Genomic DNA, 22504 nt, shown 5'->3' with positions numbered 1-22504 from the left:
TTTTAATTGGAGGCAAATACTTATTTTCTCTCTACACTATTGGTTTGAGTCCCTTACTTCTAACATCTGACCTTCAGTATATTGGATTAGAACGTTTCTATAGCATTACACTCAGCTAACATTCCTGTTGCATAAATTAAATAAAATTTATTATGTATCCAGAACACTATTCAGAAATTTTGATTAATATAATATTTTCTCTATATAAAAACCAAAAGCCATTTACAAACACCTATACCATGAATTTTTAATTGGGAATCAGAGGAGCTTTGGTAGAATTCACCTAGCTCACAAAGGCTCTGATTTTGTTTTTCTCTGATAAATTTTATGCTCCCTGTGACACCCCTTGTAGCCAGAAAACTATGATTATTCTACATTACAAATTTTCAATCAGGAGATAGAATTATATTCAAAACCAAAAGATGTTTTCTGCATTGCGCTTGTATTTGTTCCAAATTTCATTTAAACATCCTTCTTTAAAAGTTATGGGAACTATGAATAAATATAATCCAAGATATAACCAATAATAAGCAATAAAATGAATGAAAATGATATTATTTAAAATGAGAGTGGGGATAAATATAAATATTTCTACATGCTCAACTTGCTTCTGTTTGACTATTTTTTGCCTATAGTCTTGGTCACCTTTTAACTGGTACGGCAGTAAAAACCATAAACTAATATGTACTCAGATATATTAAAAATATATCTAATCATTCATTAATTTAAGACTTAATTTTCTGCAAGTAGCAAGAAGAAGCTGAAAGTACCATGAATCTGATAAATAAATTATATATTAAGTCCTCTTTTTTGGACACCTTACCAAGTTTTTTATGTTATTGGGAAAAGATAACATTTAACTTTAAGGCAGAAGGAAATTTTCTATTTAGAAAGCACTTTGCTGTCCACCGAATACAAGGAACGCCCCTACAAAGAACAGTTTGTTTTACATCCCTCTGAAATTAAACATATGCGCTGTAAGTTTGTTTAAATTATATTTCTAGTATTTTTCTTACAAACTATTTAATCTATTGGAGCAGCTCATTTTGCAACCATGATCCAAGTTTTACCCCCAAACTCCATATATTTTGGTACAATTATTTTTAAAATGTTGGAACTATTATCATTAGTGTCTCCACTGCTTATTTTAAATGTTATTGCTTGTCTTTTCAAAAGCAAACAAAAAGTGCAACATATTGTTAAGCTTCAAGAGACTTGTACAGAAATGTTCACATTGCCTCTGAAAGCCTTTAAATCTCTGAACCACAGCAGCATGAGCATTGCTCAGAGTGCAGTGCTGCCCCAAAGTCAGTCACCCTTTTCTATATGTGCTAATAAGTTTGATTTTGGAAGGACAATGTGTACATTCCCCAGACAGGCAAAGCGTGTGTGAAACACGCTAGTCCATGCTGAGCTACTCAGTGAGCTTCAGCAGGGACAGGACAAGCTGAAAATGGCTCTCATCTGTCTTCTGGTCTTTGAGACAGAGCGTTAACTCCTTCACGACCAAAAAAGGCTTCTCATTTTGATAGTGGTGCATATAGGAATAAAGAAAAAAAAACAAAGAAAAAAGAATTAATTGAATTATTAACAAGATCAAAATTGCATACATTAATTGGATATCATAACTGCTGAAAACGAAAGGTTTGAGGCTATCAAGGAAAACAATTATTTCCAATTGTATTACTACCATAATATTAAATCTTGAAACCACCTAATTCACGCAGTGTATTTTCATTTCAGTGCAATTTAAATACAAAATTACAAAGATTCACCACCCAATCAGCATGCATGCACAATTGCAAAATAAACACAGAGATACTCAGCATGGTACAAAACACATTCATTAAAAAGTAGCCCTGTTTCACTTGCTTTAAAAGAGAGAGAGAGAGAGAAAATGAAGGGAGGGGGGGAGAGAATAAGCTGAATGTCCCCTAAGGAGTTAAAACAGGACTACTATATTTTCATGCATCTCCTGCTTTGACAGATGAAAAATGTCAACTGTCCTGTTTTTATTTTCAAGCTTTTGCACTATTCATCTGGTTCATTAGTGCATCTTGCTGCTGCCCCTGACAGCTGCTCGCCCTCTCCTCCCAGCAGCTGAATTTTTCAGGCTAATTTGATCCTCCACACTGAGACGATCGCTAGAATGATTGACTTGCTCTCTGACCTCCAGGGTCTGACTTTCCTGATTAGTATTCTAGGGGTGTCTGAGGGACGAAAGCCCACTGTCTGTCTTCAGGGCTGGTGGCAATGCTCTCCCCCACCACCTTGCTAGCTCATTCTCTTTTGGGGGGGGGGGGTGTATCTGTAAGCCACCACCCTACGACCCTGTAAGGATGCAATTACTGTGCTGAACAATAAAGGAAATGTGTAATATCTACTTTTTCATGTAAAGGTCCATGTAGTGGAAGCATGGCATGTTGATTTTAATTAGTAAAGTCTACCTTGTTGCATATCAATTAAAACAGGGTGATTAGAGTATTTTAAATTGTTTTTATTTAAGCATTTCCAGAATATTTAAAAGCCTAATTTTCTGACTGTAAAATTAACCTTCAACAACAACAACAACAAAGGTAAACAGTTAAGGAAAGAGGGCAATTTTTAACAAACTGTAAAACCAGTCTTCTCCAACCTGGTGTCTTCCAGATATGTTGTAACTTCAACTTCTAGAATTCCCAAGCAGCAACTCTGGGAGTTGCATACTGAACGCATCTGGAAGGCAGCAGGTTGAGGAAATGATATCCCATAGAACAGCAGTGAATAGAAAGCACACTTAATTTTAGATTCAGCTAAAGCCCAACCAAACTGTCAGCTATTAATATTAATATTCAAATAAAATATTAGCTGAAGAATTATTTACTGGGAAACTATATAATCTAGGAAAATCTCATGCACATGCAAGCATTTTTCTTATTGCTCATTTGAAAAATAATATAAACCAATGGAACTAATATAAGAAATCCTTAAATGCATTTTATGTTGAATATAATGAGCAAGTCAAGAATAAATTTAAATATTAAATTTGTACCATAATTAAGTTACAATAGTCATGCATTTCAATCCTATTATTGGAACTATATTGAATAAAATAATACTGTTCTGTAAACTGACTTACAATTATTTAATTTTTATTATAAAACTAATGGTCCACAAATTCCTGTTTTTTACAGAAACAATGGCTGAATGGATTTTGAGTGGGTGAAAACTGAGGGAGAGAAATAAAATTATGGCCACTTATAGTGTAACACAACATTTCTTTATTATTTTGCTGTACAATATGCCATTAATGTGTCCCAATCCTCTGTTTGCTAATTTTTAAGGAAGATAGAAAAATTAAATTCTTTAAAACATAATCTTATTATATAACAATAATTATCTGTCAAAAAATTAGGTAACATGGCAATTGCGAAAAAGGAATAATGTAAATACAAATCCTAGTTATTAATTTCACAAATAGCACAATTATACAAATAGCAGCATCACAGAAAAAGTATTTTTTTTAAAAAAAAACTAAGTTTTTTTAAAATCCCAGTTTAAGATATAATTACTAATAAATCTCCAAAAGAATGCTCTCATTAAATGTTTATTTCTTTTATAATTTAGTCATCAAGTGGTAGTCGAGGTAAGCAATTATATATAGCACTAATCTAGACCAAATAGTGCTGTCTGTATACATGAGTCTGAGAGAAAATAATTATTTTAGCACTGAATTGTTTTGTTTTGTTTAAAGAAAACCTTGTTGTAGTACTCAGAAAATCCTAATATTGTAGGGTTTACCCCCTTGATAGAGAGCTTTGGTGAATTCTGCTGAACTTCAATAAAAGTGGTTTGCCACTTCACCTTGCATCAGTATGATAGAAAGTTTTGTAGAGAGCATTCTAGACAGTGAAAGACTGCAAGCCAATGGGTAAAATGTTTAGAGCTTGTTAATAAACATCCAGAAGGTTTTGGTTGAATTTGGTTATCTTGCTGATCTCATTATAATTAACATTTTACAAGCTAGAATTACGACTAGTATAAACAAACCAAATGAAAGAATATATTTTCCTGATATTATTTTTCTATAGATCCTTTACTTCTGTATTAAAGTATTAATGGTCTTGTGTTTAGTCAGTTATATACAAATAGACAGCCTCTGATATACCATATAAAAAGGGCAGAATATTAGTTTCCCAAGTGATAATCTGATTTAACAAAGTTTAAAGATAATGTTTAAGATTCAGAAAACAAAAGTTTAATAATTAAAGAAATAATAGATGATACTACAAGTGATGACTGGCATATGCCCTTGACAAATCCATTTCATGTGAAGATAATGTTTTCAATTTCAAATTGCCACCTTGATACTGTTGTTAACCTTGATACTGAAAGATGAAGACCTTGAAAGAGATTATTTTGAGAAGTATATGCCCCAAATTTTACAAACATTTGTATTACATTCTCTTTATATTTTGAGCTAAAGCAAATGTTCAAATTTCACCACATATTATCTGTAAAATGCCAGAATTCTTTGCTTTCAGCTAGTACTGATATATGGAATTAATATTCAATAGAATCATAACACAAGTAGAAAAACACTTTGATTTACAAAACATATCAACAAACTATGCTCATTAAAATTTGTCAGTATTACCTCATATAACAGACATCCTAGAGACCAGATATCTGATTTGAAGTTATATCCATTTTCATGGATTCTTTCTGGAGACATATAATAAGGTGTTCCCACTACAAAAAATATATAAATACATAATAAACAAAAATAAATAAATCAACTTCAAGCAATGTATATTCCAACATTTGTCTTGAAGAATTACTATTCAATATTTAAATACAAAAGAGTAAACTTCTGTAACTGAAAAATTATTCCAAATAATTCATGAAATTAATTTCATCATAACCTATTTAAAAAGTAGCAGTCCCCCATAATTATCAATAAGCCAAAAGTTTAGCAATTCAATAATTTAATATTATATTAACATTACTAAAACCTGCTTCACCAAAACAAAACAAATGAAGTCAACATTTTTGCCTCTGCATTCTTAAATACACTCTTAATTATACAACACCTCATCATATTCAGGTGAAGGATCAATAAGCCAACCACACCAACATAGAAGAACCTTTTATTTAAATGCATTTTTTAAAAAAATACAAAAATATACTTTGAATATAAATTGCAAATACACCAAATCAATTAGTCTATTATTTGCATTAAGAACTTATTATCTACACTTTCAACATTAGCAGCACTCTGTGAAGCATGATACTATAGATATAAACTTTTGCATTTACCTAATGGTTATTTAAGTGGATTTCAGGTAAGCAAGAAGTTGCAACTAAAGTAATTTCCTTATGTCTGGACAGGAAACTGCTATCCAGAAAAATTTCCAAGTTAATATTATCTGTGTAGTAAGACTAGTCTCAGAGCAGTCTCAGGTCCAATACACTCTGCTTAATCCAGGTGAATCAATGACTGCTGGTAGTTAATGAAGGGACATGCATTTTTAGAAGAAGGGACCACAGATAGATGGATAAGGCACATAGAGAGCAGCTCCTGAATGGTTTTGTGACTGAAAACCTAACCTGATTCCTAGACTGAGACTTCTAGTGTCCCGGTGGATATCACTCAAATGTTGTGAAGTAGAAATTATGCCTGAATCACTCAGGAAGGGAAAGTATTGTTTATGATTTATCCAACTTTGCTAGTATTTGCAACTCTAGACAGAGGGGAGGTGGCTGCCAAAGATTTGGAGGACAAGGTAAGAGAGTAGCCTTCAACTGGTTTTCAATGGTCAGGCTCAGGTAGTGCAGGCAGAACAGATTCATCTGAGGAAGATGAATTAACCATCAAGTCAACTTCAAGCTGTGGGAAGAGTGACAACATATCAGGTGCTCAGAAAGGAGAACCCTCTCTTCGCAGGAATACCGATTGGTGGGCAAGATACGTATACTTATCCATAAAACTGTTTGTATAAATCAGGTCTACCTGCATGTCTTTTCTGGTTCACCAACATAGTACAAAATTCTTCTCTGAGCTACAACTAAGCAGACAATATCTTTTTTCTCCTGAGCAAGGTCTGATATATAGAGGTACTCAAACAGGAGTCAATATGCTTATGTTCACCAATACTAAAATCAGGGCTCTGACTTAAAACTGATTCACTAAATGACAAGAACCTACCACATTCAGCAGATCAAAGAGGTATAGGCCTCCTGGCTATTTCAAATCCTTTCATATTTTTGATGCTGTGTCAAAAATTCTCCAACAAAGGAGCTCAGAAATTTAAACAATCTGCTGGAATTTAGCATTTAGCATTTTGAAATCTAACACATCTCTACTGATGAATTGTCCAACGACGCAGTTGTGTTCTGATTATACTCTAATCATGCATATTTCATAAGAAAAAACAAGCAATTCTGATTTCAGTTTAAGAGAATGGCTGAGAAAAAACCTTGGCAAAGCTCAGCCTAATAATGAGGTTTAAAGGGTCATATTTTATCAAAAACAAAAACACCTTTTAGCCAATCATTCTCCAAAACCTATTATTCCATTAAAGGAGTGAAGATATTGATAATATGCAAAGAAGATTTTACAGAATTTAACTCAAAAGTGCTCCATCAGCGCTCAAACACTTTTTGCCTGAAGACTGGAAGGTTCATTTTCATGTCAATGGGACGCTTTGAGGAGGTGAAATGGAGCCGCCTCAAAGTACCCTACCAGCACTCAAACACTTTTCACTTGGAAGCTTCTAGGGGTCATGATCTCATGCGACTTCAGGCACCCATCCACTTTTGCCGAGAATGGGTGCCTGAAGTCCTGTGAGATCAGGACATCCAGAAGCTTCAAGTCTGTGTGTGAAAAGTGTTTGCATGCCAACAGGAGGCTTGAAGCAAAGCGATTTCACTGCCCCTAAGCCTTCCATCAGCACCCAAACACTTTTTTGCTCTGAGACTGGAAGCCTTTGGCGGAGACTCACCGAAGCTGCCTTCTGCTCCAGAAGTGGCAGGTAGCCTCAGTGAGTCAGAGAAGCTCCTCCTGCTCTCTCTCTGCTCTCAATGCTCCACTTTTGGAGCACCAGAAACAGGCAAAAAAAACCCGGCAGAGAGTCTGGAGAGGAGACAGCTCACGAGATCTTCACAAGTTAAGTGAGAATAGGCAGGGTGAATTTTGCCATGCCTCTGGTTGTTTGTAAGGATGACTGCTGTGGTGCTGCAACATTTGTAACTCGGGACTGTGCCATAAGTATTTGGGGGGATTATGTCGCAACTTCAAACAGTTGTTAAGTGAACTGTCATAACTCGGGGATTACCTGTATATAGGATAATAGCAGGAAATCTTGACAAAAGAAGATATTCTCTTGCTTTGAATCTCACTGCACCAATAAATACATTTCTTGTAGAAATAATACGTTTCTACCATAGGCTGCATTAATCAAGCATTCAAACCAAAAACAAAGACTGACACACTTCAAAAACTATATTTTTTTTGTAAAGTAATCTATTAAAATCCCATTCAACAAGTGTCATCAAAATCAGACATAACAAAAACAGCTTAATTTTGAATGAGCAATTTTCAATCCATAGAAATGAAATTTATTTAACAATTATACATATTTTAATCTATATCGACAGACAGCTGTAATTCTTTTAATTAAAAATACATCAAATTAAAGGTTTTCTGCCTGTACAGTACTCTAGATGTATAACATTAACTTCCACTTTTAATTATACAAAGAATTTTTTCTCACCTAGAGAATGGGCAGCTGTGGTTTTAGAGCTGAAAAATCTTCCCAATCCAAGATCTCCAAGTTTTACTACTCCTGTAGCAGTAATGAATACGTTTGCTGGCTTGATGTCTATAAGAAAAAGCAAAGTACTGTATCATACTATACTTTTAGTAGAAAAAAAGTCCATTATTAAATATTATATGAAGCATTATTGTTTGATCAATGTTTGTTTCCTTTTTAAAAAATACAACAAAATATTTTAAATTATTTGTTTCATCTGGTGGTTAAGACACCAAGCTAGAAAACCAGGAATGTGAATTCTAGTCCCACCTTAGGTATAAAAAGTCAGGTGGGTAAAAGTCACTCTCTCTCAACCCAAACCATTACACAGGATTGTTGTTGTGGAGAAAATAGGAGGAGGAAGAACTATTAGAAGATATGTTCACTGCCTTGCGTTATTTATAAAAACCATAAAGATGGGATAAAAGTATCTAAAAATTATGAGCATTTATATATCTAAATTATATCTGTGACAAGTAATATTCAAACTTTAAGTACAGTTGAATTTAACATGAAAGTTACTAATTAAAATAAATGCATTTATCCCTGCACTAATTTTAGGCTGAAATTCTTTATCCACTTTTTAGGGAATAAATGCTATGAATTCAAGAAGACTTGCTTCTGTAAAGAAATAGTTGAATTCCATAGTTATGTTTAGTTTTATAGATAGTGAAAAAATGATGCTCTATGGGTGGTAACAATGACTTTACTAACTACGTATCAGTTTCATAATGATTATAAGAATAGTCATAATACCGTATTTTCTTTTACCCGACGAAATATGGCCTTGGGCTTATTATAGGGGAGGGCTTATTATTTCTGGGGCAGGAGAGAAGCAAGGCGCACCTTTACCTTTCCAGCTCCGTCGCTTTCCTCGCCATTGTGCTCAGTGAAGCAGCTGGTTAAAAAAAAAAGTTCTCGCGAGTTCAATCAAACATCTTGAAATCGCGAGGTTTTTATTTTACCCGGGGCTTCCCTGAATACAATGGCGAGGAACGCGACGGAGCTGGAAAGGTAAGAGGCGCGCCTCGCAGCCTGCCTGTTTCCCTTTCCCACCATCCCTTTAATGAGGGGTGGCAGCAGGTGTGGGGGGGAGAAGCGAGGCGTGCCTCTTACCTTTCCAGCTCCATTGCATTCCCCGCCCTTTCGCCGATTGAATCCCTTGTAAAAAAACCTCATGAGTTCAACTCGAGAGATATTTTTTACAAGGGGATTCAGTGAGCGAAAGGGCGAGGAATGCGACGGAGCTGTCAGTCTCTGGTAGCGCTAGGACACACGTCTCTCTTCTCCCCCACACACCTCCCACCCCTCACTAAAGAGATGGCGGGGAAGGGAACCAGGCAGGCTGCCTTTATCATTGGGGCGAGGTGGGCGGTTTTGGGCTGTGAGGTATGCCTCTTATCTTTCCAGCTTCGTTGCGTTCCTCACCCTTTCGCCCATTGAATCCCTTGTAAAAAAACCTAGCGAGTTGAACTAATGAGGTTTTTTTTACAAGGGGATTCAATGGACGAAAGGGCGAGGTACGTGATGAAGCTGGAAAGGTAAGAGGCGCACCTCGCAGCCCCACACCGCCCACCTCACCCCAATGGTAAAGGCAGCCTGCCTGGTTCCCTTCCCCGCCGTCCCTTAGTGAGGGGTGGGAGGGGTGGGGGGGAGAAGCGAGATGCGTGTCCTAGCGCTACCAGAGACTAACAGCTCCGTCGCGTTCCTCGCCCTTTCGCTCATTGAATCCCCTTGTAAAAAAAATCTCACGAGTTGAATTCATGAGGTTTATTTACAAGGGGATTCAATGGGTGAAAGGGCGAGGAACGCGGCGGAGTTGGAAAGGTAGGAGGCGCGCCTCGCTTCTCCCCCCCACCTGCCACCCCTCGTTAAAGGGACGGCGGGGAAGGGAAACAGGCAGGCTGCCTTTACCATTGGGGCAAAGTGGGCGGTGTTGGGCCACGAGGCGTGCCTCTTACCTTTCCAGCTTCGTTGCATTCCTCGCCATTGTATTCAGGGAAGCCCCTAGTAAAAAAAAGCCTCGCGATTTCAAGATGTTTGATTGAACTCGCGAGAAGTTTTTTTTTTCACCAGCCGCTTCCCTGAGCACAATGGTGAGGAACGCGAGGAAGGGAACCAGGCAGGCTGCCTTTGCCATTGGGGTGGGTGGTGTTTTTTTGCGCGAGAAGGAACAGGCGGGAGGCGGTGATCACATTGCTGGCCTGCCGCTGTTTTTGCAGCGAGCCCTCTTTTTGCTCCGGAAGCTGTACCAGTACGTGGTACAGTGTTAATGGCGGGGACCGGTTGCGCATGTGCTTAAATATTTGGGGGCGGGCTTATTTTCAGGGGAGGGCTTATTATGGTGCATGCTCTGAAAAGCCCGATTAGGCTTATTAGCAGGGCATGTCTTATTTTCGGGGAAACACAGTACACCTAGTAACATAATTCATTTCCTGAATGTTTTGGGACATTTCCAATTTTATTTGGACAAATATTTAATTATTAATGAAAGCTATGCTTCTAAATGTTCAAATAAAAAGTTTATGCGAGAGCTGATATAACAGCTTAACCCATTTTGAGACCAGATTATGCAACTGCATGGTCTTGTCTATTATTTAACTGTCCACTCAAACTACCTTTGACCTTTCTGTCATGTTCTGAACAGTAGTTTATGTCCAAATATGGAACTCTTCTCTTGAAACCATGTCTGAAAGCTACCTTAGTTATAAAACAGTATTCAGACTAAGTTGGTTTAATTTAGTTTCTATACAATCTTAAATCATAATGTGGTCATCTTATTAATGTCAGAGGCAAATACATTTAACTAACCTACTCTGAATACACCTCACAGTGACTTTCAAACTCACCAGTATGTACACCTCCTGCTGTCAGAAATTATTTGCTCTTATGTGTACACAATTTTATAAATAAACCTTAATGGCAAAGGGTGAAATATGCATATTTAATACATATTCATTACAAGACACTCTTATTTCATTGCTGGACTTCATATCCTTCTAGTTATCCAAGAAACAGAAAGAACTTAAATTAAAAAATGGTGAAAAATTTCAAACAAATTCTACAAAATATAGTTTATTTTGTAGAATTTGTTTGATATTTTTCACCATTTGAAGCCCTATTCTAGGATGAAGAGGAAATCTTACTTATTCAATCATATGATTATATCGCACTTTCCAGATATGTTAATAAGTTATTATGACTTGACTCTCTTGACTACCAATGGATAAAACTGCTCACAACCATGCTGATTTAGCTGAATTTTTTATACAATAGCAATCCATAAGAAATTATAAGATAAATAATAATAATGAATTTTCTGCCACCATCGAGGCCACCAATGAGAAGGAAAAGGCAATCTTTGCTGCATCTATGACCAGTGATGGAGCCATTACAGGAAATATGCTTCCCTTCTTCCTGCCAGAAAGAAAAGTTTAATCTAAATGCAGGCTATTGGTTTAAGAGATATAATCTGGCCTCCATCCACTAGCCACAGATACCATCAAAGGGGCTTTTGGAATTTGTAGGCGTACATACATTTGTATAGAAATGACCGAAATGTTTCAGTTTTGGAAGTATTACCTGTTTGGTATGGACCACCCCATGTAATCAAGAGGCAGAGTACAAATCTTCAAGATACATAAAAATAAGAATCTACCATACATAAAACAGCATGCATATGAATGTAGATTACTTATTTTAAATTAAATGATATTATATACACATAGACATAACTGATTGGGGCAGCCAATAAATCTTATTAAAAAATAAACAAAATATAACTAGAGAATAGAAAATATGTTAATGGTTTTTTAAACAATTACATACATAAAAATGTCTTTTAGTTGTCTATTTTAACAAATAAGAACAACTGGAAGGGGCCATTACTTCTCTTTGTAGCTCATGTAATATATACTGCAGTTCCTACATTTGTACAACATACCGTAGTTGGGATGAAATGCAATTTATTACCTCGATGCATGACACGCCGGGAATGCATATGTTCCAAGGCACTGCACAGCTGAACAAAATATTTCCAAACTGTCCTTTCCGGGATCAGTCTCTTCTGCTTCTTAAAATGCTTTGAAATAATAAAATAATACTACAATCTAGATTTGATATTCAGTAATGATGCATTATTAAAATGAACAAGCCTTCAGCTTTTCAATCGAGAAAGCATTAACACAACTGACGAGGGAGGACCATGAGAGAGAGATTGTTCCTCAGGGATATGTTCTGGATGAAAAGAACAAATACTCAAGAAAACAGCTTGGACGAAAGGAAAAGTCTGATAGGTCAAGATGAGACTGGGAACTTATGTGTAACTTAAGGTGAACCCTTACTTTCACAGGTGATAAGACCTAATTTGGCTATGACTATCTTATCCCCAATTCTAATGAATATAATTAGATATCAGATCATGGCTTAGAATAATATAAACACGTAGGCTCACACTGTCTTCTCCTGCATTCTTCAGAACAACAGCATGTAAAAAATAAGTTTCAGTTTCAATTGTTTAATTAGTCATAATTTAACACTGTTTCTGAAATTTAAATTGCAGTTAATCTTAATAATCATTGGTTGAAAATACATATCATAAATCATGATTTAATCTATACTGTGATTTAAGTCTAGACAGTGTTATCCCAATTCTTTTTTGGTTTATATATATTTAAAATATATATTGCTCTTCCTCCAAGAAATATACATGAGTTTGCTCCAGTATTTTCCCCTCAACATCCCTAGAGAAACAGCTTAGACTGAAAGAAAAATGCAGTTGAGTCTGTCCATATACAAATACCAAAATGATTCTTATTAGATAATACTTAAAGTGCACCTACTTTGGCCACATGTATGTTCATTTACATATGTACAGGATATGTATACATATGTACAAATATATTAAGGAAGTGAATGAGAGACACTAAATGGTGAAACATCCACTTAACTCAAAAAAGTTAAACTAAAGTTGGACTATTTAGGAAGACCATCTGAAACTGAAACTAAAGAGGTTTTGCAATTCAGAATTCAGAAGGACACAGAATAGTATCTGAGAAATATTTTCCTCAAATTTTACATTACGAAAGTGCCAACAGAGAAAAATCTGAAAGTGGAAGAATGGGAGTTGAGACTGTCTGATCATAACTTAGCTTTACTAAGGATCTTCAGTAACAGCATTTCAGCAAAGATTATTCCAGTATTGAGTGATTTATTCCAGAAACTTTTGTAAGAATCTATAAGAATCATGAGGATACTGGACTGCTTGGAACTGCTGGATGTTCATGCCTTTTCATTGCTCTCAATCCATCATTTAAACTAGGGGTGTCAATCTTGCGTCATCATAGCGTCGTCACGTGACGGATTGGCACTTCCCCTCCTTTGCTAAACTGGGCAGGGGCGGAGCCAGCATGTGAGTTGCCACGGGCCGAAAGTTTGACACCCCTGATTTAAGTCATTTTACTCTGCTTTCTATGACTTCAATATTTACTATGAGAGCAATAAACAACCTTGAATTGTTTTGATTCATTGTAGTTTCTTTTTCCCTGCACTTCGTACAGACCAGAGCATGATAAATAAGCAATCTAAGGATTGTATTTTGCCCTCTCTTGCTTCACTACTCAGTTTGGTTTAATGGTTGAGGCACCAGGCTAGAAACCAGGACACTGTGAGTTCAGATCCCGCCTTAGGTATGAAAGCCAGCTGGGTGAGTTTGAGCCACACATTCTCTCTCAGCTCAATTTACCTCATAGGGTTGTTGTTGTAAGGAAAGTAGGAGAAAGGAGTATTGTGTATGTTTGCCACTTTATTTATAAAAATAACAAAGCAAAAAATAAAATAAAATCTTAAAAAATACACCCCCAAGGAATTTTCACTCAGGCCCATCATTTTTTTTCTTAACCAATTGATCATAATCCAGATCTAAATACAGGTATTACTGATTGTTTGGTTAAAATTAGCTATTGAAGGGAATCTCGTTAGCCTGGCTTGTGGCAAATGCAACATTAGTGGCTAAAAGAAAGAGTAGTAGGGAGAAAGTTTCATGCAATAGAAAACAGGAAGGAGGAAGGTTTAATCCCATAACTTGTTTTTTACCCTCAATTGCCATTTGAGAAAGCAAGAGAGTGATATTATGGCTGCACTTTCTTTAAGACAAGCAGCAGCATAAATATTTAAAAGTATTTTATATTTATTTTAATATCATTTTCTTTTACAATTTTAAAAGCTCAAATGAGGCAATTAAATGCCAGTTCCCTGAATGGTGCCGTTGCCGAGACCTGGATTGAATCCAAACAAATTCTGTGAACTGTTGTCCCTATAGCTGAAATTTGCATATCAGAGAATTGTTTGATGTTGACAAGAAGACAGAGACCAGAATTCTTTTTATATACAAGTGAATACACAGCTTCAAGAATATGAATATAAAGCATACTTCTTTGTTTTTAAAATTATCCCTGAAGATTTTAGCATGTACATCTAAACAAACATCCCTAAAAATGACAACCCCTTACAAAATGCTTACCTATCTCGATACCCCATCCCATCTTTAATAGTATAATATGCACTTCTGCATTTGTATATGTATTCTGCTTTGTGTTTGTGTTGAGATACATAGAACACAATCACTATTGCAACCACTCAAAATTGTCTACGGTAAATTCCCATTGTGGTAAATTTAGTCACATAGAAACACAACATCAAATATAAATTTGTTAACTAAACTTCTGAATCTTTATTTTCCTGACCTGAATGGAAAATATTTAAAAAAGAAGTTCATGGCTACTTCTTTAACCTGCAAAGAAGAGCTGTTGGATCAGGAGACAAACTTAATTTGAGCCGAAGGAGGCAATTGCATCTGCCTTGAAAGCATGATGAGGAAGGGTTCATTTCCTAACCTGAATGAGAGGCTAGAATTTGGGCAGCTTAGTGACACAAACTAACTTTGGACATTAGTGCACACAAACGTAGCATTTGTAGATAGTTCTCACTTAGCTATCATTTGTTCAGTAAATGTTTGAAGTGATGCTGCTGCTGAATTAAGAGATTTATAGCCAGTCCTAGAAGCTGTGCCTGTTGCAGTCCCCCTCCCCCCCCCAGTTACCTGGTCACAATTTGGGAGCTTGGCAACCAGTATACATTTATAAAGTCACAGTATCCCCTGGTCATGTGATTACCATTTGCAACATTCACTGTCAGCTTCTGATAGGCAAAATCAGTGGGAAAGATGGCAGGAAATTGCAAGTCATACTCACATGACTACGACTTGCAATTTCACATGACTATTCACATAGTCACATATGACTTGCATTTTAAGTACATTTTGCTTAATGACTACATGAAATTTGCTTAATGATAGGAACTGCCGGAAGTGACATCATAAATTGTCAGTTTTCTTTCTCGCTTTACACCTGTGTTGCCTAGCAACAGAGTCTGCAGTTCCAATTATTGTTGTCAATGGAGAACTATTCATACTTCCATCTTTGTACTTGAGTGGTTACTAGCAATACAGCTAAGAGGAATTCAAAACTGACTCAGCAGAGACAACAACAAAAAACTGGCTTCACTGACTGCGGCAATCCAACATTTGAATGACTATGCCATTTACAACAAACTAACCATCTTCGTTTGTTTTAAAGATAAAATCAACCGCATCCAATAAAAACAACTAAACATAGAACATTGCAACAGAAAAATCCAAAGCCTAATCTCATGTAGTATATACAGCAGGCCTGTCAAACTGGCAGCCCATAGGCTGGATGGGTCATAGCAGGCCACGCCCACCCCGGCTCTGCAAAGGCCCAAAAGTCACAATACATCACGATAAGTCACATGATTTGATCGAGTTTGGCAGCCGTGGCATAGAGTTTAGTAGAAGTTTTAACAACGAGGGCATACTTTGTATGGCTTTATATTTAAGCATCATGGAAGGAACATGCATTTTTAATCCTACAAGACTGCTCTTAAAATCCTTCAAAGTTTCAATTTTTAGAAAGGTTTAAAAAAAACCAATCAACCACAGCATTATGAACAGTGGTAATGACTGGTGAATCAATGAAAATCTTGTTATCAGTGAAAGTAATGTAATACGATTTGTTAAATAGCTCCATTGTAATAGTAGGATCTGGAAACTAAGTGGTCAGAGATTTAGGATAGATGGTGGTAGATTATTGCCTGATCTAGCATATCATTGGATAACACTATTTTCATAAATTGTAGTGCTGACCTTTGCATGAAGGGCACATATTTTGAGATACCGATAGTCCTTGGCTTACGACCATTCATTTAATAATTGTTGGAACAGCACTGAAAAAAGTGAAATTACAAGTGGTCCTCACACTTATGACCATTGCAGTGTCCTCGTGGTCATATGATCGGAATTCAGATGCTTGGCAAATGGCATGTATTTATGATGGTTACAGCATCCTGGGGTCATATGATTGCCATTCATAACCTTCCCAAAATAATAACACTAAATATAACTCACCATGACTGAATCACTTAATGATAGAAGTTCTGGTCCCAATTGTGGTCGTAAATTGAGGACTACCTACATTATCTATCTGAATCATTTTGGGTTGCAAAATAGGAAAATGGAATAATTTGCCTGGGTAAGGATTTTCTTATTCAATGCCCTTCTGTTTAGTTGAAAATAGACTTATAAATAGAATATGGTTTCGTCTCATAATCGTGTGTAGTAGGTATGTGTGTATATGTATACACACACACACACACACACATTGTATTTGTAACTTACATGCTTGCCAGAGTCATTTTGGAATTGGATAGCTAGAACAAATCCAACAAATAAAATTTAAAAATGTTACCTTTGATTGAAGCTAACATTTTTGAAAGAAGAAAGCAGCCTAATGGCACTTGGCCATCAAGTACTGTAAACCATTCCTGCAAAAAGCAAGAATATCTCAGTGAGTACACGCCATCTGTCACAGCTTTGAGACACAAACTGGAAAACCAATAACATTATGAGGTATTTAAGGGGACTTCTCTAACCTGACACCCTGCAGATGTGTTGATGCTTCCTATCTGGAAAATACCAGGTCACATAATGTTGATTTAGCAAGACAAAGGAAAGCAGGCAACTTAGAGAAGCCAAGTAAGTAATAATATGCTGAGAGTTCTAAACAACTTAAAGAGGATAATTACTTAAGAAAGCGGAAAATGTGGCATTTTTGATATAAATTAACTGGGTTTTGTTGAGTTGGAACTCAACAACATGTGTAGGGAAGACAAGGAGGTCATAATGAGAGAAGTATTGATTCATGAGCCCCTCCTTTTTTTGTGTGTTCTTTGAAACACTGCACAAATGCCACCAAATGAGTGAAACTGGAAATCGCAGCACCGCTGTCGTCATTCTGAACAAAACAGGAAGATCATTATATTAAGAGCAGACAAACAGGTTGGCAAATATTCCTTTTAGCATGTAAGTTAAGAACTGGCATTCAAGTAAACAGAAATGGTGTATTATCTGATGTGCCCACTAATCTCTTTGAAAGAATGGCTATTTAAAACAAAACAAAACCCCAAAAGCTGGCCTAATAAAGACACAAAAATCAACATCAAACAATAATTAGAGATAGCTTCAGAGCTTTTAGCAACAAATACACAAGCAAACAATTCAAGGAGTTATTTTTATCTTCCTTAGGAAAATCATCACCATCTTGAGGACTTGTGATCTCGTTTTATAGCTACTTCATGCAGTACAAGAAATATTATTTTAAAAAGAAGATCAGAGAGTGAATCTGGAGGGGTGTGGGGCTTGTATAAATTGTGATTTGAGGAGTATTGTGGAATTGTTTCCGGATGCAGAGGAGAATGTAAAGTTAAGGATGTGTGAGTTTATAGTAGTCTTCAGCTTGCACTCACAATTGAGCTCAAAATTTATGTTGCTAAGCAAGACAGTTGTTATGTGATTTTTTCCCCATTTTACGACCTTTCTTGCCATAGTTGTTAGGTAAAAGACTGCAGTTGTTAAGTTAGTGACGTGGTTGTTAAGTGAATCTGGGTTCTCCATTGACTTTGCTTCTCAGAAGGTCACAAAGCTCATACATGACTCCAGGGACACTGCAACCATCATAAATATGAGTCAGTTGACAAGCATCTGAATTTCTTTCACCTGACCATGGGGGTGCTACAATGGTCATAAGTGTAAAAAACAGTCATAATCATTTGTTCAATGCTCTTGTAATTTTGAATGTTGACTAAATGAACTGTTGTTAAGTCAAGGACTATGTGTATAGGAATTGAAAGGAATGTAATTTCCTTCTGTAACCCTAGTAGACAACATTGAGGCAGGGACTGAGAGTTGGAACAGCAGGAATCAGAGTAGGCAGAGGAAGATATGGTGGCCTATGGTGCCACAAATAGGGAAGGGGTTACTTATTTGAGACAATTCCCACTTTCAGCCCCTCTGTCTTCCTCCTATTTTGCCAGATTCTCAGAAGCTCTAGCGGTGTATTTTGAGCTATTGTGATATCTGTCATAACTTACCACCAACTGAAACATTTTTCTCTACATTGTATTAAAACTAGATGATGATGCAATTTCCTTTTAGTGCATCAGAAATTGGTATGCAAGGTATGAAAGGTACAAAATACAATAGGTACAACCTACACCTGTCCAGAAACTCTCTTTATAAATTTCCCATGTACTGGAAGTATCTCCAATGAAATATCAAGTAGGTCAGGTGTCGAGGCTGGCTTTAGAATTTCTCCTCCAGGTGTTTCCAAACTCTAAGGCATTTAAGTGATTTATGGCAATCACTTCAAAGTGAAATATGCCTTACTTTAGTTTGGTGCTAGATAAAGCTGCTTTCCAAGTTGAATTGTTTAAATAGTTTGAAGAGGGAGTCAAACTATTCTCCAAGGCACCTGAGGATAGAACAAGAAGCAATGGGTGGAAACTAATCAAAGAGAGAAGCAACTTAGAACTGAGGAGAAATTTCCTGACAGTTAGAACAATTAATCAGTGGAACAGCTTGCCTCCAGAAGTTGTGAATGCCCCAACACTGGAAGTCTTTAAAAAGATGTTGGATAGCCATTTGTCTGAAACGGTATAGGGTTTCCTGCCTGGGCAGGGGGTTGGACTAGAAGACCTCCAAGGTCCCTTCCAACTCTGCTATTGTATTGTATTGTATTGTATTGTATTGTATTAAATAAATTATTTTATTTGTGCAATAAGGTTACAGATTCTAATAAGGTTTTCTTTTTCATTTTTCTTCTTCTTTTTTTTTAACAATTATCTGGAAATGCTGCCAAAGAGCAATATGTATTAGAAGAGGAAGGAAAGGGAGCTGGTTTTAGTTTGACAGTGGGAGCCACAATATAGCTATAGCAGCAGTACCTTTCACTCTCACATCACTCTCACATCAGTAAAATCGTTCAGATATCAAGATGGATTTACACAAAAAGGTAATTCAAATATATGCCTACTCTTTCTGGTTTCTCTTACAGCCTCAAATCTACTCAGGCTTTTCAAGGATTAAAGTTTACCTAGACTTCACTGTAAAGAAAGAAAAGAATTACTTTTTTATCCTATTATTGTGATGGGTATGAGTAATTTTACTCTGAAGGTGTTTTGCAAATATTCACAGTGAGCATTGGAGGTTCTCTAAAATAACCCATGGGATCAAATTAAAGGAACCCCTTAAACACTCAAGACAGTTTACTGGACTGGGCTGTGCCAATGCAATAGCACTGGAAAAATATTTCTTCTTTGTATTGACACAGAAATAAGGTAAGCTCTTAAGCTATGTTTCCTCACAATTGGCTGGAGTTTTCCCACATCTGTATTCTGAGTATTATCTTACTAAAGGTATTCCTCGACTTATGACCACAACTGGGGACAGAATTTCTGTTGTTCAATAGATCAAGCCCTATGTCATCACCTTTTTGCCATGGTGGTTAAGCAAATCACTATAATTGTTAAGTAAAACATGCGGTCATTAAGCGAATTCAGTTTTCCCCATTAACTTTGCTTATCAAAAACTGGATGGAAGGCCGCAAATGGTGATTACATGGCCCCAGGATACTGCAACAGTTGTAAACACATGGCAGTTGCCAAGCACCCAAATTTGATCATGTAACTGAGAGGAATGTTGCAATGGTCATAACGCAAGGACTGGTCATAAGTCACTTTTTTTCAATGCCATTGGAAAGGCAAACGTTGCTGAACAAATGGTAGTACTTTGAGGAGTACCTTTTACATCACCACACACCCAAACCTCTTGCTACATAAAAAAGCCAAATGAATTCTATTTAGTGACAGTAATTGCATCAAACTGATCATATATATTGCTCTGAGTCATTTCTGAATTCCATTTATTAATTTATTTATTAATTAGATTTCTAGACCGCCCCCTCTCCCCGGATGGACTCGGGGCGGTGTACAGGTATAAATTTAAAAAACCCATCCAAACAATACTATACATCGTTAAAATTAAATTAAATAACCCCTGTACAATTTATAAAAATTAAAACTAACCCATAAAACCAATCATAAAATTTAAAAACCAAAACTGAGGTGGGAAAGCTGGAATTAGGCCAGGCCGGCTAGCTGGAACAGGTGGGTTTTGAGTTTCTGACGGAAGGAGCGGAGATCAGTAGTCATTCTAATGTCAGGGGGAAGGTCATTCCAGAGGGTCGGGCCCATCACAGAGAAGGCTCTTCCCCTAGGCGTCGCCCGCTGGCACAGCCTAGTGGATGGCACCCGGAGGAGTCCCTCTCTGTGTGAGCGGATAGGCCGAAGGGATGTGTGGGGCAGGATATGATCCCGCAAATAACTAGGTCCTGTGCCATGGAGCGCCTTGAAAATGATGGTCAACACCTTGAAACGCACCCGAAAAGCCACAGGCAGCCAGTGTAGCCCGCGCAGGAGAGGTGTTACATGGGAGTAGCCAAAGACTCCCGAAATTGCCCGCGCGGCCGCATTCTGAACCAGCTGCAGCCTTCGGGTGCATCTCAAGGGGAGCCCCATGTAGAGAGTGTTGCAGTAGTCTAGCCGGGACGTCACAAGCACATGACTGACTGTGCGAAGGGCGCTCCGGTGTAATAGGGGATGCAATTGGCACACCAGGCGAACCTGGTGGAACGCCCCCCTGGCCACGGCTGTCACATGGTTGTCATAATGAAATCAGAACTCTGTTGGGAAAGTCAAGTATGTGGACAGGGAACTTTCAAAGTTTTCTCATACTCAGGATCCATCAAGGATTCATCGAGTGGTGGGATTCAAATAATTAACAACCGTTCTCTGCCCTAATGACCAGCTGGGTAAGCATGGCTAGGTAGTCATGTGACTGGGTGGGCGTGGCCAATTCAACATCACTCACATCGATAGGCGCTTTGACTTAGCTATTACAATGCAATGAGGGTTAACCGGAGAGGCAGTTTCTGTAAGAAGGGCAATAAAGATTAGGCTAGAAAACAACACCAGAATGTTTCCTTCCTGCCTTCCTTGCAGGATTAGCCCTGTAAAGTGGAAAAAACAAAAGGAGATTTCTTCCAACAACCGGTTCTCCAAACTGCTTAGAAAGCTAACAACCTGTTCTCCCAAATAGGTGCGAATTGGCTGAATCCCCCCACTGGATCCATCTTTTTAGGCCATTATGCTCTTAAGAAGGAGAACTGCCATAGTAAATCCACATTTCATTGATATTTTACAACTAGAATATGAGACTGGATACAAATCCTTTGCACCATTGATACCTATGTTACTATATTGTACTGGTTAATTAAGTGACAAACATAAAAATCCAGAGATGCACCAGAAAAAAATATATCTTACGTTATTACTCTATCTCTGTCACAAAAGCTATTGTCTGAATGCTCTATTTGTATACTGGTGCGTACCACCAACATTTTCCCTGGTATTATGCATGCGCACACATACAAAGAAAACCAGGGTACAACATCCAAAGCAGCCATGTGCTTTGTTTTAATACTTCAAAAAAAATGTTTCATTCATATAATGCACCTTGCAAGACATCTCTTTTATACATTTTTCATATCCCTATTCAATAGTATAATAATAGCATACAGTCACAAGCATATTCTGTTTTGCTCATTAAGATAAGATGCTTCGTATATGAGGGCTGTGAATATTTAAAAACCAATAGGAAGACATACCTGAATAGCCTGATTTCTACACTTTTCTCCTTTTCCTCTAATATAGACTGTTTCTAAGTTTTGTTTGCTTAATGGATTTTCCCTCCCAAATATTTTATTTGCTTATTCTCCCTTAGGTAGCCAAGTGCAAAGTTTCTTTTTTTTTTTAAGCCATACAGTTATAACTTAGAAGATTTTCTTGGAAACTATCGTGCAAATTATATAAGCTTATTGATGTTAATAGAGTTAGTAAAATAGACATATGCATTACATAATAAATATTTATTACAATGTTTTTAAAGCACTTTGTTCCTATGTCTATTTTTAAAGGAACTTTCTGATCTTAAGGAAGCATAGCACTTTCCAGCTGATCATTTTTAAAAAAATGAAAGCCTGAAAAAAAGATGGCACTGATTTAAGAAATCCACTCATTACGGTTCAGGCAAGTCTTAAAACAGTACCTTTTTTTTCAGATCTGCCCAGCAGCCTAACAGAGATTGGACTCTTTAATGAATAGCCAAGAGGTGTGATGCCTGCAGTCAGCAGGGCCTCCAACTGTTTTCAAAGAATGTGCAGTGCTCCTGGATAGCAACAATT

General features: G+C 36.9%; 1 protein-coding gene across 2 annotated transcripts in view; it reads right to left on the bottom strand.

Annotated features, from left to right (window-relative positions):
- The window catches only part of NEK7 (NIMA related kinase 7), an 80847-nt gene that overhangs the window by 24070 nt on the left and 34273 nt on the right, over positions 1-22504 (bottom strand). For both annotated transcript variants that reach the window (XM_081946407.1, XM_081946408.1), the window contains exons 6-8: positions 11766-11874; positions 7755-7862; positions 4637-4731 (exon numbers count right to left, since the gene is read on the bottom strand). In XM_081946407.1, the coding sequence (XP_081802533.1) occupies positions 4637-4731; positions 7755-7862; positions 11766-11874 (312 nt within the window). The remainder of the gene's footprint in view (positions 1-4636; positions 4732-7754; positions 7863-11765; positions 11875-22504) is intronic.

Source organism: Natrix helvetica, assembly GCF_964273705.1.
Source record: "Natrix helvetica genome assembly, chromosome: 3".
NCBI lineage: Eukaryota > Metazoa > Chordata > Lepidosauria > Squamata > Natricidae > Natrix > Natrix helvetica.
The sequence above is the reverse complement of the archived record's forward strand: the minus strand, read 5'-3'. Positions and strand labels throughout refer to the sequence as shown.